The sequence below is a fragment of the Salminus brasiliensis genome, chromosome 4 (genome assembly GCF_030463535.1).
Source record: "Salminus brasiliensis chromosome 4, fSalBra1.hap2, whole genome shotgun sequence".
In the NCBI taxonomy this organism is placed as follows: Eukaryota; Metazoa; Chordata; class Actinopteri; order Characiformes; family Bryconidae; genus Salminus; species Salminus brasiliensis.
The window spans coordinates 35,926,642-35,953,836 of NC_132881.1; the positions used below are offsets into that span (position 1 = coordinate 35,926,642).

At 42.6% G+C, this 27,195-nt stretch overlaps 1 protein-coding gene across 1 annotated transcript in view; it reads left to right on the forward strand.

Moving 5' to 3' along the window:
- Positions 1-651: 651 nt before the first annotated feature.
- The window catches only part of nin (ninein (GSK3B interacting protein)), a 29,549-nt gene continuing 3,005 nt past the window's right edge, over positions 652-27,195 (forward strand). Inside the window, exons 1-27 of the mRNA XM_072678232.1 lie at positions 652-910; positions 5,475-5,672; positions 7,022-7,112; positions 9,079-9,248; positions 11,951-11,996; positions 12,102-12,274; positions 12,355-12,498; positions 12,628-12,789; positions 13,057-13,193; positions 14,403-14,543; positions 14,661-14,835; positions 15,165-15,275; positions 15,428-15,517; positions 15,602-15,740; positions 15,844-15,965; positions 16,084-17,177; positions 17,693-20,728; positions 21,620-21,718; positions 21,808-21,877; positions 23,071-23,232; positions 23,468-23,569; positions 23,655-23,768; positions 23,859-24,005; positions 24,502-24,675; positions 24,761-24,901; positions 25,059-25,160; positions 25,910-26,011. Coding sequence (XP_072534333.1) covers positions 5,484-5,672; positions 7,022-7,112; positions 9,079-9,248; positions 11,951-11,996; positions 12,102-12,274; positions 12,355-12,498; positions 12,628-12,789; positions 13,057-13,193; positions 14,403-14,543; positions 14,661-14,835; positions 15,165-15,275; positions 15,428-15,517; positions 15,602-15,740; positions 15,844-15,965; positions 16,084-17,177; positions 17,693-20,728; positions 21,620-21,718; positions 21,808-21,877; positions 23,071-23,232; positions 23,468-23,569; positions 23,655-23,768; positions 23,859-24,005; positions 24,502-24,675; positions 24,761-24,901; positions 25,059-25,160; positions 25,910-26,011 — 7,233 coding nt within the window. The 5' untranslated portion in view covers positions 652-910; positions 5,475-5,483. The remainder of the gene's footprint in view (positions 911-5,474; positions 5,673-7,021; positions 7,113-9,078; positions 9,249-11,950; positions 11,997-12,101; positions 12,275-12,354; positions 12,499-12,627; positions 12,790-13,056; positions 13,194-14,402; positions 14,544-14,660; positions 14,836-15,164; positions 15,276-15,427; positions 15,518-15,601; positions 15,741-15,843; positions 15,966-16,083; positions 17,178-17,692; positions 20,729-21,619; positions 21,719-21,807; positions 21,878-23,070; positions 23,233-23,467; positions 23,570-23,654; positions 23,769-23,858; positions 24,006-24,501; positions 24,676-24,760; positions 24,902-25,058; positions 25,161-25,909; positions 26,012-27,195) is intronic.

Consider the following 27,195-nt stretch of genomic DNA (forward strand, 5'->3'; position numbering starts at 1 on the left):
GCTGCTCCCTAGAGTGAGGTGAACAAGCCTGCATGCTTCCAAGAGCCCCAGAGCAGGAGTCAAAAAAAGACAGGGGAAAGAAAGTGTCTAGTGCACACACCAACTGCAGAAGTCTCATCCTTGTCAGGAAGGAATGTGGACAGGAAGTTACTGTCCACAAACAAAATAGTCACATTTACATTGAATGTCTACCAGACATTCAGAAAAAATGAAAAATAATAAAATATATTTTTGTTCAGCCCAGGCAGGAAATCCAGGCAATATCACCAAGACAATTAAATGGTAACTTACTATATATCTCCACTTTATATTCACAAACAAGTAGAGCCACCTTCTTCAATGAAGAGATCAGTAGTCAACTCTGCAGTACAACTCACAGAACTTTGATAGAAAGTTGAATAGTTATATATATATATATATATATATATATATATATATATATATATATATATATATACAGTAGCGTTTAATAGTCGATTTAGCCGATATTATTCACGTTAAATGACTCTTTGTACAGATGTGCTGCATTCCCACTGGCAGCCTGCTCTATCACAGCTGTACTGTAGAGGGCGCGCGCGCCCGGGTTCCCTCCCCTTCCTCTCTCAAGAGCTTTTCAAAATTCCCAAAAAAAGAGGCAGTGTGGAGAAAACACTCAGCCCAAGATGAACTGAGTCTGCAGCTCTCGCCGACTGGACCATTCCCGCTGGAAGAACGGACTGTACCGACCCGCCTGACAGCCGCTGCATTATCTCAATCCTGCCGGTTCCGTTATCTTAATCCAGCCGGTTTGGAGCGGAGCGGACCCGCAGCAACTTTCAGGACGAGGTTCCAGCGACCGAGAGCAGAAACAGAGGAGAGGAGAGGAGAGGGGAGGAGAGGAGCTTTTAGGGGAACCGCACACGGAGAGCGGGTATGTATGCTCGTATGTGTGTCTGTCAGTCTCTGCTGCTTATTTTATGAACTTACATTAATCGGATTCATATTAACCGGCTTATCTCCTCAGCCTGACGGGCTGATGTAGCTAGAGTGTGTGAAGAGCACTGAGTGTGAGTGTGGCGTTACATTTGAGATGAGATGAGGTGAGTTTAGTTGCTCTGCAGGCAAACACAGCTACCTAGGGGTCCTGGGGTGTGTGTGCGCGCGCTGCGAGCTCTCACAGGGGCATGTTCCGCGTCCTGATATCGAGAAAGTCTGAAGTTAGGCCCAAACACAGGCGGCCACTCTGAGCTGGAGCCACTTCTCACACAGGCCTGAAACAAACACCAACAGAAAGAGGAACAACTTCTTCTTTTTTTTTTCTAGTACTTTTTTTTTTTTTTTTTTAACTATTTTGTGTATTACTATTTTTTTATTTTATGGATACATAACATACATAACATAACATGTTGAATATTAAAGTGACAGTTACACTTGTAAATGATTTTTAAAAGAAAGCAATAAAATGTGATATTTAAAAGGATGTTTAGGTCTGTGTTGTAAGGATGTGTTCACTGTGTGTGGTTCAGTGTAACTGTCAAAAATTGCTAATTGTCCTTTATGGACTGAATTCTGCTGTTTTCAGCTTTCCTTTTTTTCCTCATTTTTTATTTATTTATTTTTATTTATTTATTGATTTTTTTTTTTTCTTCAGTTTAACTTAAAGGCTTAAAGCGGTCTAACTTTACTTTACTTTAGGAAGAATTTATTTTTGTAATTTAAGTGGACTTTGAATGGCTGGGAAGTCTGTATCTGTAGTTTTGTGTAGTTCTTACTAAGGTTTGGTGAATTGCTGTATTGTTTAATGCAGTGCGTGTCTCTCTCTCTGTCTCTCTCTCTTCACTGTAGGCCTGTGTTTAATAGGCCGTTAAGCTCTGACTCAGCATAGACCTCTCAGTATTCTTCCTTCATTAAACATTCACCACATTAAAACCCCCCTCCAGAACGATATAAGTGACTCTGTAGGTAATATAGCTGATATTGAGGGTGGTTGGTTATTGCTCATCATTCCACACCCATCTCCAGTGGTGTGTTTCTTTAACTACAGATGGACATGTTTGCTTGTGATGTCTAAGGTCATATTGAGAGTGTGTGTTTAGTGCACGTGTGTTCAGTGGTTGAACGATAGCGGTGTACCTTTTTATTATAGTGGTGGGTGTGTTTGCTTCAACATCGACACTTTCTCCGTCATGGATTGGATTGGGTTGGTTATTCTCAGACAGCTGTCAGTCCAAGTGCACACTCTTAAAAATAAAGGGGGAATTAAATGTCTGAGCATTGGGGGAAAAAAAACTTCAAAAACTTCAAACTTCACACTTGCAAACACGTTTTTTATGGAACTAGAAGTCATCGTTTTGATTCCGGGGAAACATTTAAAGCACCTTTTACCTTTGAGTGTATCCTTGTATTTAATTAGTGTTTATAAATATGACCACCTGTAGCTCTGATATGAGGTTTTAATCTTGTAGTATCAGGTTGATGATCTAATAAGGGAACACTCCAGCATTTTGTAAATGTTATCTGCCTAGTACATTGAAATCTTGACTATTGGCCGATACTAATTTTAAAATATTTCTTCTTTAAAATCTGCTAGGCTTTTAAATGAGCTGTTTTAGTTAAAACGCTGCTTAAGATGGTCTACAAGTAGGCTATCTTACCTACCCCATAGGACGAAGCACATAGAATCATTCTCTTTTCTTTCTAATATCTAATCCATCATTCTTTGCTGATATCAGCCCAATATCAATGACCGTCTCGAGGCAATATGTTCTTTTACTAAGCATATAATGTGTTAAATGACCCCATACTACTTGCTTAACTAGGTTGACATGCTGTGATCCTTTGGCTTTAGTTCAGTAGATAATGTTGGATTGTCCACATATCTTGCTTGTATGATATGTTATAGACAGAGACAAAGATTTTTTAGTGGGGGGTTATGCTAAAGAGGCTGATTATTATTCCTCAGGTTGAAAAAGCAGCAGCAGCGTTGGGTGTGTTAGCAGTGCTCATTGCAGAGTCATGACAAAGAGCATCTGCTCTCACACGCACACTTGCATGCATGTGGAGGGGAGGATTTTGAGGCCCAGCTGCTCCTCGTCTGTGACCTCATCACTAGTAGCCCTTGAAGCAGGCTGAGAGTGGCCAGGTGTCTGTCCATTCAATACACACGCAAGTGGGCATAGAAAATCATGCCCTCAAAATACAGAAATCCACACAGCGTGATGTACATCACCTGTAGGCCTCTGGTCTTGATACCATTTAGTATTTTGTCTCAATCTTCATTTTAAAATTAGGGCCCTTAATTGTGTAAGAGCTGCCTGAGCATCATGTGACATTCTTGACACATTGTTGCTTGTGTAAAATTCTAGTTCACTCTGTGAGCTAAAAGCAGTGCTGTGATTGCTACACCAGCTATAAGCTGTTGCTTGGCTCCGCGCTTGGCTCCAGCTCCCTCACCTCACATAACTGTTCCTGCCTATTCTTATGCATCTTTCTCTCCGTGTGAGGACGTCCAGCAGCTTTTTGAGCAGAGCTTCCATTAGCCGCTCTTGATGCTCTCTAGCCTCTCGCCAATTTAGATGTAGCACATACTTGTAGAACACTGACCAACTGCATGTTTCTTTGGAAAAGGCAGCCTTATTAGTGCTGGTCAGTTGAAATTGGTTCAGTGTGTGTAAAAATGTTATTGTGATGCTTAAAAACACTAGTTTTTAGGTTTTATTTATTTAAATATATCAGATGTTGGAAAAATCTCATGAGAAGAGATGGGTGCTCAACATGAACACTTCAGTGCTTCTAGCACAGTTTTGGTTAAGGAGGGATGTAAATTGACATCCTTTTGACTTCTGCTCAGCAGTAGTGACTAAATACAATATGACGATACACTAATGTTCAACCCATAATTGTGTAAATAATCAGTGTTTTTTCCCTTCATTGGTACTAATATGATGGCTGATCGGTGTATATCCGATCATATTTATTTTTATTTTGAAGATAAATACCATTTATACAAAAAGACATATCATTAACTCATAACGTAGACCCACATAGCACCCGAAAATGCATACAAATACAAACTATATTGGTCACCAACCCTCTTAGCAGTACCAGATCTATTTACATTAATAATATTTCCAACCATGCAGCTTTTATGTCCGGTTTCACTGCTGTTTCTGTAATTTTATCATATGTTAAGCATGCTACCATTTCAAATAGTTTTTTTTTTTTCTTCTCTTCAATATCTCACACACATCTCACTCTCTCACATGTTCAGCAATAAACTGACCTCTCTATATGCATCATGCCAATCATAGAGCTTTAATTGCTGCTGTCTCTGCTCATTAACTCCTGCCTCTTTCAATCATAATTAATGACCCTGCAGGGTCAGACCACTCATTGGCCCAGTGCCATCCCCCAGTTTCACTCCCACTGTGACCGACACACACACACACACAACCTTCCTGCCAGGAGGTTATGAAAGCTCATGTGGCAGAATTGTGCATGGTGCCAGACTTCACTCTTTCCAGTCACTGTCTTTAATGAGCTTATACAGCCACCCTATCAGACCTGGTGTGTGTGTGAAAGGGAGGGTGATGTTAAACGATCAAGTGAGAATAAAGGCATTGCTCTTGCAGAGAGGACAGTAGTTCACTTGCAAAGCTCACCCGTCTGAAGTTCTGCTTGCTGACTCTGCACTTTGTCTCCAGAGCTGATGAGGTCACACCTAGGACCAGACTCTAGCAATGCCGGCCTGTTTGTGAGTGATGGACTGAGAGGAGATTTATTTATTTAATTATCATTTATTGTGTGTGTGTGTGTGTGTGTGTGTGTGTGTGTGTGTGTGTGTGTGTGTGTGTGTGTGTGTGTGTGTGTGTGTGTGTGTGTGTGTGTGTGTGGTTGCTCCAGTAGCCCAATATCAGCCTCCTGCCTGATCAATATGTCTGCTTTTTTGTCAACTTTGTCATAATTAATTATGTATTTCTTAGTTTCTGGACTTTTTTTCATGTTTTGCAAGTTTTCATTCCAACAAAGCAGGGTCTTACAGGATCACAGCTAGAAGTGTAGAAAATACTGTTATATATTAGTATCGCAATATTATGCTTTTAAATACTGTATGGTGTCTCAAACGCAATATATGTACAGTATATATTTCTTTTACTGATTTTATGCATATGATGGTGTGTGTTGGACTATTAGTTTTTTTATTTTTTAAAAATCACTATATCTGTCTTGTTTACAGTATGGCAATATCCAAATACATTAACTCCTGAATTGTGAGACCTATTATATCATCAGGTTCTTGCCAATGCACAGCCCTAATTAGAACATGCCGTTATTTATTTATTATTTTTTTTTATTTGATTGTTTTTTTTTCATCCAAATAAAATATCCTTGTATGACCTTGTGCTAATTGTACATAGTGTGTGACAAAGGAAAGAAAAAATAGTTGCATGTGTGCATGAGCCTGAATTACTCCTCCATAACACTGTGTTTTAAAGGGCGGGCTGATGGATGGAGCGGGAGATCAATATGAGGAGCGCTTAAGGGAAGTGTTCCAGAGCTTTGATGGGAATGGTGCTGGTTCTCTAAACCCAGAGGAGCTTGCTGAACTCTGCCACGCCCTGCAGCTGAATGACACAGCGCTACACACACTTTTACACACACTGCTCGATACTCAGGACCAACTCACTGCACGGGTAAGGAAATTCGTATACACACACAGTTCAAATGCAAGTACACTCTCATAGGGATCAGGAAACGGAAGCTAAATACCAGGACGGTATTCACTTAGGAAATGTAAACATGGCAGAGTGAGAAGATTGTATCTTTGAAGGATAGATTAAACAGTAACTACCACAGTTTCTGCCCATATGGGGGGGGAAATGTACTTAAAACGCAACTAATTAATGCTACTTTAAGTTGCACCTATTGCTGAGGGGTGTGTGTGTGTGTGTACATTTGCACAGCTTGTCTTATCCCTGAAGAGAAGTATTGCCAATAGAATAGGACTCTCTAAAGCAAATAACCAGAACTATGTTCTCTGAAATGATGGTACTCCACCCAGTACTTTTGGAGATGAGGTGGGGTGGTGATCATCCAGCACCCTAACCTCATTCATGCTCTTGTCACTGAATGCAATCAAATCCACACAGCTCTCTGGACAGTAGAGACAGTTACTCCAGGAAAATCATGCTAAACTGAATTGACCAATAGAAATGGTCCAATATTAGTTGTAGAAGTTTTTTTTTTTTTTTAACAGTGACTTCCAATTACAGTTAATGATTATCTTTTTTTAGTTTTATTTTGCTGTTCTCCTGGAAAGTGACTAATGGTGAAGTTTTTGACAATATTAGACTAGGTTTTCATACTCCCTTCCTCCCACACGACCCCTTCCATAGCACGTGTATGTGTGTATTTGTGATTGATGGTAGCTGTCTGGTCTTTGTTGTGCATCATGTGGGGGAAGAACACTTGTTGAAGATCCGTGATCCACTATTTCAGCTAAACAATAGAGTGAACGTCAAAGGGGATGCATGCACGCGCACACACACGCGCACACACATCTACCGCCTGCCTCACACGCCCAAAAGAGCAGAATAATCCACAAAGAGAACGTGTGTGTGTGTGTGTGTGTGTGTGTGTGTGTGTGTGTGTGTGTGTGTGTGTGTGTGTGTGTGTGTGTGTGTGTGTGTGTGTGTGTGTGTGTGTGTGTGTGTGTGTGTGTGTGTGTGTGTGTCATTGTTTGGGGCAGCTGTTGCTCCCCGAATCATTCAGGCTACCCCCACATTTCCTTTAGTTACCAAGCAACCAGAGTTTAATAGGCATTTTGGAGATTATTTGTCTGATGTTGGCCATGATCTTTAATCTGTTTCCTCTTTACCACAGGGGAGCAGCTGCGTAGCACTTCAGTATTACACATTAACTGCATTAGCTTCAAAAATCATTTTACCCTTTAAAAAATGTTGTTTAAATCACAAAAGTCCTTAGCTGTGCACCTGTGTTCATTATTATGCGTTTTCTGAGCTGCTGCTGTTTTGTTTTGCAGGTTGAATTTGAGCAATTTAAGAACGCTTTGATTTTGGTGCTATCGTCTGCAGAAGAGACGCTAACTAATGAGGACACCCCTGCGCACCCAGGTACCATTATCAGCTCTTAAGTTCCTGCTGACAAAATCCAGCTCAAGCTAATTTCAGATGGTCTCTGCTGGTCTTTGATGGTCAAGGTAGTTGAAAATCTGGTATTCCAGATGGAAACATGCTGCTTGGCTAGCTTGGTCAGCCTAGTGTGTTTTTCATTTGAGTTTGATGACCTAGCTGGTCATACTGGTTGACCGGTTTTGCATAGCTGGCTCATGTATTTGGTCAGGCTAGTCGTGCTGGTGGACCATCGTGGTAAGGCTGGGAATGCCGGTCAACAAACTTGGTCATGCTTGTTGACTAACCTGGTCAGGTTGATTGTGCTTATAGACCTGCAAAACTACCACACTCTAATGAAAACATAACCTATGCTGGTCAGGAGCTAAAATGGTCAGCCAGCTTAAACTGGCCAGGCTGAGGTGTGCGATTTGACGGTATTGTCATTATCGTGATTCACAATATGCTTTCCTGGGCATGTTGTGAATATCCTTGGAATGCAAAGAACACCTTATTGCTGCATTGCCTAACCCTAATGTCCAGTGTTTTAGTATAGTGGTCATATTGAAACTGCATGGGGAAAGCTTTAAGCTTCTTGTGGAACTGTTCAATGACATGACTTCTGTGTACCTGTCGCATGATAGCTGAAGCTTTAGCTGTCTGATGTTAAGGAGGCGTGGGCTGGACATTGGCCAATGTCAAAGTGGACTGGCGTCCTTGCGTCTCTATAGTAACAGTGAGTTGTGGGCAGGTTGATGGAGATGAGCAGCTTTGAGCTTAATCATGATGGACTACTACACTGATTTTGGAGAGATAAAGCTGTTTGTGTAGCTGCCTTATTAACAATATTAACAACCAAATAATTTACATGTAGCCCATCTGCCCCGTTCTCTCACCATGGACCGCAGACCTTGCATAGTGGAGATTATGACCATCAACACCACTCAATTTAAAAAGAACAAACCCCCATAATCAAAACAGGTATACAGAGCTTTGGAATACATTTGTTCAGACTAGGACAGTCAGGGGAAACCAGGACAAGTGGCCATGCTAGAAGAGTTAGTGGTGTTAGTCTTTAGTCTCAGTAGCCTTTAGTCTCCGTAACCCTCTTAAACAGGCAGTTTAACAGGAGTTATTCTGAGAGAGCCTGAGTCCACATACTGGATTACAAACAATGCTAAAACATGAGTCAGCCTTACTCAATGCACACTTAAGGTGACCATAAACCTTTCAGTGTCATCCTTTTTCCAAAGCTTGCCTGATAAACTGATATAACCGATAAAGAACTGATAAAACTGCAGCGATATGACCAAGCACTTCTTACCTTAATGGCTGCTAGATAACACCTAGGTACCAGATGCTGCTGGTTTTATGAGTGACCTTGCCTGTAATATATGTTTACTGTGTAGTATTATGTATAATTGCCTCTTATTTTAGCATATTTTGTATATATGCATGCTTGTGCCAGTGCTCTCAGCTCTTGAGTTGTACAGGTAAACTGTAAAACCAAATGTTACAGGTCAGCCTGTGAGATTTGGCCTATGAGGGGCATTGTACTATAGTTTGAATCGGGTAAGATGTTACATCACAGAGGAGACCGGGGGGGGGGGGGGAGTGTGCAGAGACAAGGTTAAGACTCAATTATAGAGGATTACTCTGTGAGGAAGGCTTGTGTGGTATAAATGAACACTGAATCCGGGTAAGGAGAGAGTTCCTCTTCATATCTTGCTCCAGATATTCCACACTTAATTAGGATTGTCTCTAAATGACGTTCAGTGTGAACCTTTGCAGCTTTCAGTAGTGTCCAAAGAAATCTGTCGTCATCACAAGCATAAAGAAGTTATTCAAACGTTTTACCACATTTAGGTTTTGGTACCATTCATAATTGTTTTTTAAACTGAGTTGAAGAACTATTTAGCATGTGTTCAGGCTCTGTTTCTGTACATGTCTTGCTTTTGCATGTATTCAGACTCCCCGGAGGTGCAGCCGCGCTTCGTAAAGGGCGGTAAGCGATATGGCCGCCGGTCCACTCCGGAGTTCACACACGCCATCTCGGAACTCACTTGCGCGCCTCCTGAAGAGGAGCTGGAGGAGGAGGCTGCAGAGATCAATGATGGGATGATACCGAACAAGCGTGAGGTAACCCTTGCGTACAAACACATACAAACTCGGACATGTAACTGAGAAATCCTTCTTGTCAATTAGCTATGGTGAATTCCTGCTGTCTCCAAAGTTGAACTTCTGGCTCTCTGGCTAACCGAAAAGTCAGAACTTCAAGACCAGTACTAGGAGACATCCACGCTCATTTACATCTAACAACAATGTCAACAATGTCCTGGTCCCCTGTCTGAGCCACATAATGTGGATGTTTCCAAAATGTCAGGAAAAAGGTTGTGAAGCAGTGATCTAAGGTCCAGTCCTCAACCTTCAGATGGCAGTAAAAGAATGTTGAGTAATTTCACACAATGTGAAGTGAAATATTTTTCCTTGAAGTCGCTTTTTAAGAAATGTCAGTTATGTTGCCATGGAGACTCTGAAAAGCAGTCAAAACATGTGACATGTGAGCAATGTCAAGGATAATTGAAGGAATAGCATTGCACACATTTTCTTTATCTTTTAATGATGTAAATTCCTCCAGTGGGGACTATTATGTTCTGTTATGTTAGAATCTGGGCCCGTGTGTGTTTGTGGGTTGGTGCCAATTACTTGCTGTCTGTTTTGTTACCTTTATGGCAGGGAGGTGTTAATCTAAGGTAATCTGATTACTTCACTGAGAGTTGTGATTGTTGGAGAGGGAGAGATGAGACGTTACGTAAGAGTTCAGTAGGCTTTCATTGTATAAATTGAGACGACTGCAAATGAACATGACTGCCCTGTTACTCAAATACTCTACTCTAAGCTTGCCTTGTAGAATCTGTAAATTTAATGAACCTTTTGGAAATGAGATGACCTATTCACTTGTCTGTGTTTAGTGGGGTGACTGGTTGGATGTAAAGTTTAGTGTGCTGTAGTGAAGGACACCGGCCACTTTTCAAGCTGCTGCGGGTGCCAAAGCAACAGCATTGTTTAGCCTTTAGTTGCCTCAACCGACTGACTCTGTCCGAAGTGTGTGTGTGTCGGCAGCTGGGCGTGTGTATTATGCTGGTGTCATAGTGACTCTATGAGAACAGAAGCCTGAAGGATTAGACGAACACATGTGTTGGGCTGCGTCTTAATAAGCATATGTAAATATGATTGGGTGTATGTGGGGAACTTGTATCTGTTGTGTGTTTTGTATGCAGAAAGAGTGGGTAATCTAAAGAGAAATTACTAAATACAGCTCATTTCCCTTTTATGTTTTTGCATTGGTGGTGGTGGTGGTGTCTCTATCCTCAATCCTCTGCTATTTGAACTCACAGACCCACCACGTTTCCCCCCAGTAAAAGTGTGCACCCTGTGTGGGTTTGTATGTCTTGGTCATGTTGTTCAGCAGGTGCAGCTGAAAGCAAGCATGCACTGGTCTGAAATGTGTCCTTTAGTGCTTTGCTGATAGTGTGAGAACATTGGTCTTGACTTGCGCAGATGTAGAGAGGAGGGGAGTGTGTGTGAATGTATGCAGAGGGCAACAGGTCTGACACGGGGAACAATAGGCCTCCTGCCCTGAATGCCGATACTCCGAACCCCATCTGCTCCCTGCACCCAGAAAAATCTCACAATGGAGCACAATGGCACCCCCCCACACACACTTGCACCTCCCCCTTCAACAGCCAGACAACCCAGACTGGACCATTCAGAAATGCAAAGTTGATGGAGTGGAATCTGTTCATTCCACATATGGCTCTGTGATTTTTGTTTTTCTACGCTGATGCAAAGGCTTAGGTGCTCAGAGCAATGGGGTAATGTGGTGTCCCTGTGGTGCCCCCTGCAGGTCCCCTAAACTAACTGATACTTCTCCTATATCGTAGTTTTTATGAAGTCCGTTTTCATCTTTAGGGATGGGTGAATTTGGGGGGGGGGGTGTATTTCCCAATGCACAGTATATGGATCTCAATATTTTGGTGCAGCCAAGACCCTAGTAGGGCAAGATTTTAAAGACTGCTATGAAATAAAACAAAACACAAAAGGGTTTTAGTCTAAATATTATGAATTAATTATGCAGTATGCAGTAATTATGCTGACTAAAAGGTAATTATGCTCTTTGTAATGGAACATAATTCAGTGTTAAGTGATGACCGTACCCCTGACTTGCTCAGAACTGGCAAAATATCATATTGGCCACTTCTCCACTTTCTTTTTTTTTATAATTTGTGCAACATGCATGGTACATGACAAAGTGCAGGATGGGAGATGGACACTAAACTGTAGGGCAGTGACTAACAGTGGAATGCTCCAGTGTTTCTTCAGCCTTGTCTCTCTTCTGCATCTGTAGCATTAGGTTGATTACTGTGTGCAAGTCACAAACCTAAAAATGGCCTTGTACTCCAGAAGCACCTGCTTATTGTAAATGTTTTATTGTTGCAAATTCTGTCTATTTCAAATCAGCTGTTTAATCTGTTTTATAGTACAGGATAATGCCTCAAAATTGTCTATTTGGCCATATGTTTTATACTACCTATGTATTTAAGTATTAAAGCAATATTCTGTAGTAATTGTAATCTGAATAACCGCTTCAGAGTCATTTAATGAGACACAAGCTTGTAATAGAATGCTGTCTCTGTCAATGCCACTCTGGGCCCAATGCCAGTGGTAACATAAATGTGGCAGATACCAGTAGTGATCTAAGCAGTATAGTTACTGTAAAGCATGGTTATTGCACATTGTCGTTCTGGTTTTGTTCGTACGACAGTATCTTTGTGTTTCAGCGCTGGAACACTGATGTGAGCAGTCCAGAGGAGTATGAGGCAGAGGGTGAGTTTGAATGCGGTCACCAGTATGTTCTGTACTCCTAAACTAGCTGTCTGTGAACTGTTATGTTCTAAAGCAAAAATATTTCATACACTTCTGTTTGTGTAGGTCAGTTGCATCTGTGGAATCCTGATGAACCCAGTACACCGCGTGGCAGCATGGCACCCCTCAGTGACCTGGAGGAGAGACTGCACAGTGCCTGCCAGCAGCTCTCACTGCCACTGAATGGCATGGCTACTCTACAGCAACTGCACACACTGTGCCAGCATCTCGGCATGGAGGTATGCATGCATTCTCACACCCATAAACTTGTACATACATGTATGCATGTTCACTAAGACACGTTTGTTGTTCGTTTTAGATGGGGGAAGATGCTTTCCAGTCGGGTGAGGAGTGCATGATGAGTGTGCAGGAGTTTGTCTCCTGCATCCTTAACAGAAACAAACCTCCTACTCCCTCTGCCTCAACACCCTATAGACAGCTAAAGAGACACCACTCTATGCAGGTAATACTCTCAAACGCATATTCAAGGGCTTCAGTGGCGTGGGTGTGTAAGCTCACATGTTTGAATAATGTCCCATAATAATCGTGCAACTTATTAAAATAAGTCATTCTTGTTCTCGCTCCCTTTCAGCCGTTTGATGAGACAGGGCGCAGGATCTCGTCTTTGTTGAGCGGTACAATAGGACTACGGCTGTTCTCTGGATTAGATGATGGCACAGGACACACAGCTGTGGAGCAGCTGCTAGACACCTGGCTGGAAGAGGGAGTGGAGAACAGCACCGAGATCCTCCAGGTCTCACACAACACAAATACACATTTATATATCCCTCCTGTATAACACATGTGCCACTATGTCCCTTAGTACACTCTGTGTACATGTACTTCATGCCAAATGGCTAATGGGACTGTAACACAAACAGATGGATAAATATTGGTTTCTATCTGCACTCCCTGATGGTGTCTGGAGACATGATGTTTTGTGCTGTATACATGTATTTTATATGATTTAACAGATTTGAACTGTGTGAATTCCACTAGAGCTGTCCTAATCTGTGTGTAGGCTCTGGATTTCAGTCTTGATGGAAAGGTGAATCTGAGTGAGCTGACTGCAGCTTTGGAGAATGAGCTATTAATCACAAAGAACTCCATCCACCAGGCAGCACTGGTGAGCTTTAAGGCGGAGATCAGACATCTGCTGTAAGTCTGCAAGACTGTGCACACAGTTTAGATGTGTTTCAAGGTGAAGGCTGCAGCCATGGTGTTGTTGGCAAAAGCTCCTCTTCAGTTCTCAGTCACACACACTGTCACAAAGCAGCTTCAAAGAGATCCTCATCTAAGCCTTTTGAACAAGGTGACTGTCAACTCCCTCACACTGAGAGGAAGAAGCTTTGAGAGGAACCAAAACATCCTTCTCTGATTGACACTGAACAGAATAGCACATTTTAAAACGGTACATTTACTGTAAGGAGATTATGTCCTATATTTGAGATTTATAATGATTTTATAATTTGTCAACCTCTCTTTATCCCTTAGAACTAAGGAGCTTATTTATGCCTGCCCTGTATTGTGGCTCATTCAAAAAGCACTCTGCAATAGAAAGGGGCAGTGGTGGCTCAGCGGTTAGAGCGCCGGGATATCGATAACAGGGTTGTGGGTTCGATTCCCGGGCTCGGCAAGCTGCCACTGTTGGGCCCTTGAGCAAGGCCCTTTACCCTCTCTGCTCCCCGGGCGCTGGAGTTGGCTGCCCACCGCTCTGGGTGTGTGTGTGTACTCACTGCCCCTAACACATGTGAGTGTGTGTTCACTACCAGATGGGTTAAATGCGGAGGACACATTTCGCTGTACAGTCCACGCTGTACAGTGACGAATACGTGCACCTTTATCCTTTATCCTTTATCCTTTAAATGAGCAACTGTTAAGTTGGTTCTGATGACCTCAGAAAAATAAATAATATAAAATGGGCTTTTTTTGCAGCTTAGTGTCTGTGCATAGACTGGGGAGTGAACAGGTGTTTAACTTGTTTGCAGTGTTTACACACATATTGTACTCTCATGGAAAGCTGATATTCTCACTCTTTTGATGAAGTGGTAGGGTTAAAAAAAAAAACTACTAAATAACTGGAAAGCCAGTGGAGGCCTTCAAATTCTCTGAATTGAAGGGTAAATACAATTTCATCAGATGCAACCTTAGCTTAGTTTTGTCAATCAGAAGCTTTACCTAGTCTTTACATATTCTGTTAAGCTGTCTAGCTGTAGAATTGTTTCTTTTCTGCATAATATTGTGCTTTATAATGTTTTATGTCCTTCACAATAATTAACATTATTTCATTCTTTTTATATATATATATATATATTTATTTATTTATTTATTTTGTTTTTTTGTTTGTTTTTTTTGTGTGTGAGACAGCGAGCGTGTGGATGTGGAGCTCAGGGAGAAAGAGAAGATCCGCTCTGATCTGGAGAAAGCAGAAAAGCTCAAATCTCAACTGGCCTCTGATGTGGATGAACATCACTCTGCCATTGAACGCATCAATGACCTGAACCTGCGGTGAGTGTCTTACCTTTGTCCTGCCCTGACCTTTCTCCATTAACCACAAACATTCTGTGACTTTTCTTAAGAAAACAAACACTTATGTGAATAATGTTTGCTAATATGTATCTGCAGTAAACTGGAGCAGGAATATAAGGACCGTATGGTTGGTCTGAGGGTGGAGCTTAGCAAAGAGGTGGAGCTTGTGCGACTGCAGGCCAATCAGCAAAGAGAAGAACTGGAACAGGAAATCAGGAGGATCAGAGATGATGAGACCTTTCTCAGAGAACATCTCACTTTGACCATTAAAGTAATCTGAAACCACGATTGCACTACACTGTTTAATTGTTAGAATTATATAATAGAAAATGATTCTAGCATATATTGTGAAACAAGAAGTGAACGCTCACAAGTTGTATGGCTAATCATGTCCTTTCAAGTCAGTCATTTAATGATGTAAATAGTGATGAGGTAAAAAAAAAAAATTCTATAGCACATAAACAATAAAAAAATAAAATCAGTCACCCTTTTTCCTATTTTTTTTCTTCAGAATAAGCTAGTCAGCAGATCTTAAGGCTCTTGACTGTGTATTAGTATAAATATTAAAATAAGAATCTCTCTGATTTGATGAATATTCAGGAGAATGGCCGCCTGGAAGCAGAGCTGCTGGACAGCACAGAGCGGCTGATTGAAACGGATGCACAGCTGACTAAACTGCAGAGAAACTTGGACAATGTGCTCAAGGAGAAGGTACTTAGCCCATACTCCCACTAGCTCTAAGGAGCTTTGCCTCCGCTTTTCTGAAGCTGATAACCTTTTAGTGTGTGCTGTGCGCATGTAATGTGACATTTGTTTAGTTTGCAGTTGTACTGTGTCTTGACTAATTTTGTGTGTGTGTGTAGTTTGGTGATTTGGATCTGAGCAATGCAGAGTTCTACCAGCAGGAGGAGCGTCTGAGGCAGCTTCGCAACAGTTATGAGGAGCAGTGTCTGGTTAGAACCTTTACTGAGCTTTGTTTTCTCTGGTCTCTGTTTGTGTGAGTGTTTTATAAAGCATTATTTTTTTATATGCTGTAGGAGCTCCAAGATCGTATAGATGAGTTGCAGGCACAGTTGGAGGACTTCAGAGCTTTAGGTCGGGCTCCCCAGACCTCACTTATGCCCTCTCTCTCTGATGAGCTGAACAGCAAAAGCCCTGGCATGGAGTCAGACCCAGGTGTGCCTCATACCTTTTTCTTGTTTTTCTCTTTTTCTTTTTTCTTTTTTTTTTGTTTGTTATTTATTCCTGTGCAACTCTGAACACACTGGTGTATGTGTAGGCCTAGGTTCAGAAGAAGGGCAGCCCATTAACATGAATCTGGAAGCAGAGATGATGCTTGAGCAGCTGAAGGAACAGCACAACAGAGAGTTGGAGGATGTTCGAGCACAGCTAGACTCTACTGTAAGCCTTTCACACAAATTAAAAAATAGGTGTAACTGTGCAGAATTAAGGTAACAGCAGGCCTGGATAAACTGATTAACTGATTGACTTGTTTCTCTCACCTTTTGTCCACCTGCAGATGAACGAGTGCCAGCAAGAACTGGAGGAACAGAAGACAGCCCTAGAGGAAGAGAGGAGTCTGCTCTCCGAACAGCACCAACAGGAGATCCAGGCCTTGCGGGAAGAGGCGGCTGAAGCACTGGAGAAAGCCCGGGGCCTGCAGGAGCAGCTGGAACAAGATCGACTCCACATGGAGCTTCTTCAGGGTGAAGAACTTGCTGAACTACGTGCCCTCCACCAACAGGAGCTGAGCTCCCTTTGCCAGGAGGCGCAGGATGCAAAGATTCGTGCATTGCAGCTCGAGGAGCAGCTCAGGGATCTGGAGAACAGTAGTTTGAGGCAGAGAGAAGAGCTGAGCAGGGCTCATGCAGAAGAGCTGAGCCTGATTGAACTGCAGCATAAGGATGCCCTAGAGGCCAGAATGCAGGAGGAGAGAGACAGACTGCAGATTGAACGTGAGGAAGCGGAGAAAAGGCTTGCAGAAGAGTGGGAGAGGGAGAAACAGCAGCTGGAGGAGATCCACGAGGAGGTGCTGAGGGTCCGTCTAGAGGAGGTGCAGCAGAGAGCTGAGCAGGAGCGGGCGGAGTTGGAGAGGAGACTCTGGGAAGAGTGTGAGAAAGAGAAGCAGCAGATAGAAGAGAGCAATAAAGCAGCACTGCAGACCGTACTGGAGGAGGAACTGGTGCGTTTGCTGAAAGATCAAGAGGCCAGAGAGAGGGAGCTCACGGAGCGGTGGGAGAACGAGCGTACCCTTCTGATGGAGCAGCATCATGCTGAGCTGCAGCAGCAGATCCGACAGGAAATCGAGCAGGTACGGGCCGAGGAGGAGGAGGCGCAGTGCAAGAGGGTTGAAGAGCAGGAGAGGGAGATGGCTCTGCTTCAGAAGCAGCATGACGAAGTGCTGCAAGCCAGGCTAGAGGAACAGAGAGACAGGCTGCAGACAGAAAGGGAGAAGCAGGAAAGAAGGTGGCAGGAAGTGCTCGAAGAGGAGCAGAACAGAATGGAGGAGGCGCACAGGGAGGCCATGCAGGAGCTGAGCACAAAACACAGTGAGGAGAGGGAGAGACTCGGCTGCATGCTGGAGAAACTTCGCACAGACATTGGAGAGGAGAGGTAAGCACGGACACACTTGCTTATCACCTATTTGAGCCACGTTTTCAAGATGCTTCCATGACGAGTAGGAGTTATATTTTGTGTGGTATAGCTTTTATTGTACATATAAACCTGTGATTTATACATTTTGTCCTAAATCTTAAACTTTATGTATAATGCAAATGTTTACAAAAAAAGAATATATATTCCTTAGTGTGTGAACAGTTTTGGCCATAATTCTCAGGCAATTTTTAAAAATCAAATATATTTTTTAATATTGCCTAATTTCATCGTTCTATAGATGACTTACAGCGGAGTTACTGCATAACGGTCACATTCTTGAACCTCAATTCCGCTCATGCCAAATGAACTCCCTCTAAGCAGACAGTCATAGACCGACAGAACTCACTTGAGAGTGTTGAAGAATAGTAATCAAAACAGTCGAGGCCAGAGATTTTCATACCTACAAAATCAGGCATGTAGGTGTTAATCGAGGTGTTGAGTTGTTTAACCTTGCTGACCTTGGCCATGCACAGGAAGGAGTTAGAGATCCACTTCTCCCAGCGAATCAGAGAAGTAGAGGCGCGCTTCTCTGGTGACCAAGAAGCGGTGTCTGAGCGTTTTCAGACAGACGTGCGAAAGCTGGAGCAGCACTACCAGAGCGAGCTAGTTGTGCTCTCCCAGCGGCATGCTACAGATCGTGCACAGTGGGAGGAGGAGCTGGAAGCTGCGGTTCAGGAAGCAGGGCAGCAAAGGGGGCTCCTACGAGAAGCTCTACAACTGGAGAGGGAGAAAATGGTCCAGGAGTTTGCACATGAGCGAGAGAGGCTGGAACTCAGGCATGTTGCAGAGATGAAGGCTCTGAGGGAAAAGAACCTACAGTTGCAAAATGAGCTGGAGAACTTTGTTAGTGCTGCTCAGACGAAGGAGATTGAGCTCAGCCGTCAGCTTAATGAGCTTCACAACCGGCTGCAGGAGAATCTGGAGACAAAAGATGCGCTGCTGAGTCATGCCGAATGCAGGGCTGATGAACTCGAGCAGCTACTTCGACAGGCTACAGAGGACTTTGCCCAAGAGAGGGCGGAGCTACAGAGCAATTTGTTGGAGTTGGAGAGCCGACATACTGAGGCGCTCACGTTGGCCGAGAAACAGTTCCAAGAGCAAAGTGAATTGCTTGTGGAGCGTGAGGATCTGAAAGGGAAGATGGAGGAGTTGGAGAAAGTCCTTCGCCAGGCAGTGGAGGACTTTCACTATGAGCGTCTGGAGCTGCAAGGCATTGTAGCTGAGCTGGAAGAGAAGCTAAAAGAGAGTGAGTCCATGGTAAGGAAGAAAGAGGAGGAGAGGGCAACATTGTTAGCTGAGAAAGACAGCTTGGCACTTAAAGTTCAGGAGATGGAGTCAGAACTTGGAGAGGCCACCAGAACAATGACTGTGGGTAAGCAAGTGGTTCAGGAGCTAAGCTTGGGGTTGGAGTTTCTTGCTTCATCTGCAGAGAATTTCATTGTTGTCGCAGATGCATGCGAGGATGAGACCGCAGATTATCAATCAGAGGACTTTAGTGTTCTAGGAGAGGATTCCCCTTTAGCACAAGACGAGGAACTTGAAGGGGAGTTGGCCATGCAGAAGGACAATGCAGGAGACTTTGAAGATGCACAGACTGTTCATGATGAGATGCTAAAAGTCTGCAGAGCTGAGGTTCTGAGCTGTGATTGTACAGATGGCACTGGGAATGTGGAGGAGGGCTTCTATAAGCCAGGCAGTCCTGACAGCATGAAGAAGTCAGTTTCTAGCACTGAAGAAATGGAAGGTTGTGAGCATGTGGACTCCAGTTGTGGCATCAAATCTGTAGACATTTCTGGTGACGTGTTTGATTTGGTAATTCCCAATAGGGTGGTTGAGGACAGGGACAATTTTGAGGTTGGAGAACCAGTAGAAGAAATTCCAAGCGTTGAGATGGAAGTTGCAGGGCTCTTTGTCTCATTTGGAGATGACAGGGTAGAGATTGACCGCAACCTTGGAGATGATGTGGAAGAGAAAAAAGTTGAAGAGAAAGACAGTAATGCAGAGGTTTACTATAAAACAGGGGTGCTACATGATGAACCTGTCATCACATACATGAATGTGGTGGATAACCCTGAGAATGATGGCAATGCAGTGAACGGCACAGAGCTCAACAGTGGTACAGTGTTTAATGACCGTGTTAAGATGTCTGGTGCAGAAGTTTCTAGCTACGTGAAATCTTCCACCCTCTGCAGCAGTGATGAGGGTCCTCCTGAAGGAGAGTTGTTAGTTGGTTGCACAAATGATGAGATGGCAGAAGATGATCTTTGTAGAACTGAAGCAGTGAAAGGTGACCTTACCGCTGCTATTGCAAGCCTAGATGAAGGTAAAGAATATGTATGCCCCTCATTTATGACCTCTGCTGTTGTAAGTGAGGACATGTTGCATAATATGCAAGATAAAGATCACAAGGAGGCTATGTTGGAGAATGCAGGAGTAGTAGTTTCGGAGTGTACTGCTATCAGTGGAGTCCTAAATTGTGGAAATTATGTGGATGATTTGGAAGTGACCAATACAATTGAGAAGGACCATGATGAAGACAATAAAGTCCAGGAGGGTACAGAGGTTATCAGTGATGTAGCAATGACTGATGAGCGACATCCTTTTGAGTTTGCAGGCCAGCTTGACCTCAGCATTAGAGAAATTGAAGCCTCATGCCATAAGGAGCGCACACAGGACCCTGAATTTATGGATCAGGCTTATGACAGCAGTGGTACCAAATTTCTAGAACTGACTGTAGCTCTGGAGCGTGAACACATGCTAAACAAGGAGCAGGAGGAAACTCAACAGGACAAAAACTTTTGTTCTAAAGAGATCCTAGAGCTGCAGGAAATAGCAGTGCAGTTCAAAGACCAGAGTAGCCTGCTGGAAGTTCTTCAGGACCAATACAGCAATGCTGTGGAGCAAAACCTCTGTCTGCAAGAGCAGCTCGGCCAGCTACAGCAGCACACCAGTGAGTTGGAACTGCTGCTGGACCTGAACAGGGAGAAACTAGAGGAGACCCATAAGCTCAGGGTAGAGATAATTGCGATGGCAGCCCAAGCTAAAGAATTGGAGATCAAGGAGCTGGAGCTTGTTGAGCTTCAAAAGAGCTATGAGGAGTGTGTTTGTGAGAACATGCAGCTTGTAGACCGTAACAGGAAACTGGAGAAGAGGGTGCAGAACCTAGAGTGCAAGATGCATGTCGTCCAGGAGTTTCATGAGCAGCAGTCGTGCTTGCTGGAAGAGATTGCACGGATGCGTGAGGAGAATGCGAAGTTGAGCACGGCAGTGCAGGAGCTGGAGAAGCAGGACGAGATAATGCAGGCTCTGCAGCAGGATGCTGAAACTTCGGACTCCTCAGATGACTCCTTCCTAGAAGTTGACTCCCAACTGGAGGCGAAGATTGCAGCAGTGTCTGAGCTAGAGGACTGCTGCTCGGAGTTTGAAAAACAGAACTCGCGCCTACGCTATGCACTTACCAACCTGCAGGAGAAGTCCCTCAGGATGCACGGGAGGATGCAGGAACATAGGTATCGTACAATGGCCATCCATGGTCATCTGTGCCTGCCCAAGTAGAAGATCCAGCCTCCTCACTTACTCACCTGCTAGCCTGGCTAAACTTGTGCCAAACCTGCTACTAGTTTGTGCTTGTTTACTAGCAGGACTACTAGTACCCCTCCCTCAGCTGTGCACTGCTTTCACCTCGAAAATAGTCCCTCTTCAACTGACCTCTCTTGGATGCTAAGTTTGCATGGCATCTGGAATAAGCCAGTAGATTTGTGTTATGATGTTACTGTGTGGTTCTGTGTTGTAAAACAGTGCTTCCCAATCCAGTCCCAGGGAGCGCTGAACAGTTTTGGTTGTTCCTAGCTTCCAACACACTTAAACTAAGTATTTGAAGACTGGATAGCTGATACATGTGTGCTGGGAGCAGGGATGGAGCCAAATATGAAAGCGTCTAGGCGTTTCGGAGGGCTGTATTAGGAAATGCTTATGTAGTTCATCAGTGTTTGTACAGTTGTGTGTATGTACAGATCTAATGTTCTAATGACTTACTGTAGCCCACTGCTGTAAGTGCATGTGGTGCATGTGTTTTATAAATCTAAATATTTGGTCAAGTTGCATGGGATCTCTACCTAAATTACAGTAACCTTTCATTGGTTTAAAGTGTTCACAAAACATGGACCCACTAACACTATTCAATTTGAACATTGAATAAAGTGTATTCAGAGCACTGGTACCGGATATATCACATGCGTTCCTGCATGAAATTTTTCATGGGTCACGGTGAAAAACGCCTTCTCTAGCATGATCTCGTACACGTCACACATCCTATATTCCTTTATTATCACCAGTGTTCAATTTTATGCATGCAGTATTCCTGTGATATCTGGCATAATGCAGGTATGTGCTCTTTGTAGGAGTGAAGCTGGCCGGCTGGCTGAGGAAAATCTCATTTTAAGGCAGAAGATCTCTGCGCTAAAGGAAGAGGACCTAAGGGAGAACCAGCATGAGCTCCTGTAAGGATAGATGACTTTACTCTGTTTCTTTGGTTTAAATCAACAAGTTTTCATATCAATAGACACTTATAATAAATCCCTCTCTGTAGACTTCAAGTGGAACACTTTCGAAAGGAGAGGAATTCTGCTCAGAAGGTGGTGGATGGGTTGAAGAGACAGGTGAGTGCGCAGAAGTGAAACAGAAGTGGTTACCCTATTCCATGTGTGGATTATTATTTATTTTATTTTTTTCTACAAGTGAATAGTTTTGAATCAGGCTTCATTGGCCATTACACGATATGTCCAAAAGTTTGTGGCCACTCCTTCTAATGAATACTTTCAGCTACTTTAATTTGCAGCCTTTGCTGGCACAGATATAATAAAATGAAAGTTGTCTTCAGTTACACAGTAGCTTACTGTACACAGTAACTGACATTAAATGTTTTCACACTTTTGTATGTAGACTTCCCACATAGACTTCTGTAATGCACCACCAGCTGTGCTATTTGTTATTCTAAAATGGTAGGGGAAATGGTTTTAAATGGGATAATGCAATTATTACTGTTCAATCGCAGTGATTTTAGTCATTTCCGAGTGCATTAACAGTAAAGATGTGTTACTTTTTATAAAAGGAGTCATAAAAGCAACTCCAGATTAGATTAATCGTGTGTGAATTGACACGTGAGTAAATATTTTATCTCAACCTGTGGAAAAGGAGTTTTTCATGGTCTCTCTGGTATGAATGTGCTTGAGCAGGTGTCTTGTCCTGTATGAGGGGTAAGGTAAGGGAAGTCTGCAGCTGGCGCGTCATACAAAGACTCATGAGCGAAACTGCTTCTGGCACCTTTAGTGAGAGTTTAGTCCCCTACGCTCTCCGAATAAGAAAAGATGGTATACTGTCACATGGATTTATTTGATGTGATAGTATAAATGACAGATGGGAGTGGCTCTTCGATTTGCTTATCACTGTTTTGGAGACGGATTCTGACATGAATAATTTTATAAGTGGGGTGACATAATGTTTAGTCTGTGGGGCTGATATTTGGTCATAGTTCGAAGTTTCACATTAATTTCTTTTAAAGCTGTCAGGCCTCAAAAATATTTATTATATTAAAAATGTAACTAAAGTGAAACGGAGGGACATGCTATTGGGTTATTGATGGTGCACCTTTTTAAATACATGTTACTTTTATTAGAATATGCCTGTGTGGTTTATCTTATGTTTACTTGATTTATTATTATTATTTTTTAATCTACCCTTGTTTCATTTCAAAAGTGGTATCGAATATTTATATAGTTCCAAGTAGCACATTTGAGGTGTGATTTTCTGTATGTGCATACATACATGCATGCAAATTCACTGTCCTCTGCAGATTTCAGAGCTGCGTTGTCGTGGGCAGCAACTAGAAGAGGAGAACAATGCTCTGTCACAGCAGAATGTGAAACATGCACTCAGTGTTGACACCCTTCAGCACACGCTTGAGGAAGTGATTCGTCATTCGCATGGCAATGGATCATCCAATGAGAACAGAGAGGTGAGGGCTATGGGATTAAATGTTAAATGTTTTATTGCTATGAAACCAGTGTTTATTAAAATGTGAGTCTGAAAACTAGGCTCATTTAGTAGAGTATCTTAATTTAAACAAAACAAATGGTTATTTGGCGCAATGGGACTACTGAAAATGATAGAATATTATAAACTAAACTTTTTAATCATTATGTTCATACATTTGTCTTCCTTTTGTCCCTTAAACCTGCTGTGGGCTCTAGTTGGAGAATGGTGAGGATTTTGTGGTGCCTGTTATCAGAACAGGAAAGCTGGAGGAGGAGAAGGAGCTTCTGAAAGCAGAACTCAACCGCTGTGTGGAAAAGGTACTTTTAAAGCCAAATAAGACACCTGCTTCAGTTCAGTTAATATTGAAGATGGTAAACCTCTGTGATATATTTGTTTGTGTAGATGACACGCTTTAGGTCGATAGAAACACAGCTTGCTCAACTCTTAAATGAGAGGCAGACAGCAGACAAACACAACCAGGCTCTCCGTGCTCAGCTGATGAAGGCACAGGAGAAGGTAATACTAAAAAGCCCACATTGTTCAGTATTTCATGGTGCAGTGTTGAATTCTCTGCTAAAGATACTTTGCTCTCCCTTGGCTCTTCAGGTCCATGCTGTGGACTCCACAGTGCAGGGGCTGACTCAGCAAAATGCTCGACTCAAATCTGACCTGCGCATCACGCAACAGGAGCGAGACGCTCTCAAACAGGAAGTGATCTCATTGCACAAACAGCTGCAGACTGCAAATGAGAAGGTAGAGTTCATGCAGTTGCTTTGTGGAAAACAAATGTAAGCTGATGATGGTTTCTTTTCCCCTAATGAAACAGGCACTGTATGGACAAAAGTATTGGGACAACTGTTCATTCATAAATAATGGAACATATGTACAGTTAAAACCATGGATTTTAATCATTTTAATAATGAACCCTCAGTAATAAGCCATCAAACCATGGTAGGGCAAATGTTCCACTCAGGGGCTTCTGCTGCAGGTCCTATAGGTCATCATACAGTCTGGTGTATAATTGGTTTAAACTAGTTGTACAACTCCAGCTGAATTCCTTTGCTCTAACTCCTTTTTATTCAGTTAGATTTTATTTTGTTATCATATTTATATTGTAGCACAGGTTAACACTATGCCATTGAGTGAAAGCCCTTTGTGTAGCTAAGCTAAGAATGTGCTAGTGCAAGTGATGGCACTGTATTATAATTTATTCTTAAACAAGGCAAGTAAACACCTAATCTTGCTCCAGTGTCGGCTGGTGGAGATGTCTGGGGTCCCAGGCGGTTCACAGCAGGGAAAGCGTGTGTGGGCAGAGCTTTCTGGGCTCATGGAGGGGGAGCTGACTTTGCTGCGTGAAGAAAATCAGCGGCTCCAGCGCGAGATCAGCGATGCCCGGCTAGAGCTCAACTCTGCACGGGAAAAGGTTCGAAAGCCTTCTTTGATGCACAAATCCAATTTGCTGCAATTGTTTTTGAGGTGGTATTTACATTGCTATTGATGTTGCTCAGGGTCGCCAGTTGGAGGCACTGGTGTTGAGTGTGAAACAGCAGAAGCAGCAGAACCAGGCCAGTCTGGCTAAGGCAGCAGTGCAGGAGAGATCAGCTTTCAAGCGAGAGATAGAGGCACTGCATACACAGCTACACAACAAGGTGCGGTTCCACATGTGCTGTATACAGACAACTATATAAACTGTTTAAGCTTACTGTCTCAGTCTAACAAACTTTTTATAATGTATACTGTATAAACAATGGAGTGATTGAGTGTGTATGTGACCCTGCTGAAGATTTAATCTGTGTGTTTGTGTAGCTGTGTGACAGCAGTGAGGAGCAAAGGGTAATGGAGTCTCTTCAGGAGGAGAATGAAAGACTGAGAAACAAACAGACAATACTGGAAGCCCAGCTGATGGAGGTCTTTACACACATGCACATCTTTTAGAAGTCACAGTTATTCTCAGCAGTATTAAAATATTTCATATGAATTATTGATCACTCAGACTGTTGATATAAAGCAATCAATACTATATTGTGTGTGTGTGTGTGTGTGTGTGTGTGTGTGTGTGTGTGAGAGTAGGTCAGAGATATGATGTGCATTGTCTGGAGAACAAATCCATTCTTTTTCTAAAATGTATTACATTTTAAAGTAAAACTTATGAACCTTGGGTTCATGGACCATGCCTTTACGAGTATACAAGTACTAGTTTATTTGTAAATAAGCCTGCCGTTATCCAGGATGTAAAATGTATTATCCCTTGTACTTGTACCTAGGTATTTGTTTCAAAATCTAAAAAATTTTATAACTTTAAAACTTTCATTTGTTTGCAGTAAACCAAACAAGACCCATTAAAATAGCTAATAACTAATATAAGTGCTTTCTCCAAATTCAACACAAAATGCCACTTTTAATAACTACTGCAGTCTTAGAATTATTCACCCCCCCCCCCCTTTATGACCAGTGCATTTAGTACTTAGCTGAGAACTCTTATGCTGTTATGACCTGCTCAATCATATCCTTATAGAATGTGAATAGTTTCTGCTGCAGTGTATTAGAAATGTAACTAAAAAGCGAATGTTGTTCAATACGGAGAGAAATCATAAATTTACACACTCCACAAGGTCAGTCTCGCAAACACACACACTCACTGCTTTCTCTGTCTGCAGGCTCAGCTTATTGCGATGTTGCCACCATCTCCACTGCGATTGTCAGGGGAACGGAGAGGGCAGCGCCATGGTGATGAGATGAATCCAGACGTCAGCGTGCAGGTAAGACTGTGTGCACCCTAAACATGTGCACACACACAAACACACAGCGGGTTCGTTACTGCAGGGCGTACTGGAGGAGTTTTCTTGCTGGCGGAGCTTTACTGATTCACTGTGTCTTCTCTTGGTGTGGAGCTCACTCTGCACTTTGTCGAGTCCACTCTCATACACTCAGATTGCTGTGTTTTTGTGTGTGAACATGTTCCTGTACATTGGGCACAAAGGGGTGGTTTGGTTGGAGCACCTCTTGGATTTTGGGGTAGCACATCACAGCCTTTCATAACATTTTTCTTGTTTCTTTGTTTGGAGTGGTGTGGGAAGGCTGTTTCTGCCTCATCTGTCCTATTCTAAACCACAAATTCGTCTTATTACCTAATACCACTCTTTCTTACTATGTATGTGTCTTAAGACTTACTTGAAAATATATTTTGTAGTGTTGCACTGGAGCTATATGGCTAATGTAGAAAACAAGTTCAAAATCTATATGGTAGTGTTTTGATTCTGATTTTTTTTTCCCTTTTTTAATAACAGCAAAAATGTATAGTGGCTGTTAAAGCAGCCTTATGTAGTAATTTTACCTTAAAATAACAGCTTAAAATTCGTTTGGATGGTCAACTGACTTGTAATTGGGAGAATAGCGTCTCTGTCATTATTCTGTAGCATGATAACAGATGCATGTTTACAGCTGTTCAATAAGGGGGGCTCAAAGCCTGATTTGTATTTATGGCAGAATTGTATAACACAAACGTGGATAACACTCCAGCTGTAGGGGCAGTTTAGAACTTTCAATATTATAATATTTAGTATAGTAATGCATTGGCTGCATGCTAATATAGTAGCTAACAGTAGAATTTGCGTGATTACAGATTTGAATTTCTAACAGCGGTATGACACATGGGTGCAAGAGGGTGTCTTGGTGAGTGCCTCGAGATGAAGGTGATGGCAGTTGCGTGAGTGTGTACAGGTGTGTCTGTGTGAATATAGCGCTGTATGTTCTTTCTGCAGGTGATCCCAGAGCAGCGGCCTCATCACTTCGACAGCCACCGGAGAAGCGGCGGCTTATGAAATCACCTCTCATCTCTAACCTTTACACACTGTGTTCTCCAATCACTGATCACACCCTTCCCCTCGGTTATCCAATCAGATGCTGTCTTTGATTTTTCACTGCACTGATTTTTTTCCTTCAT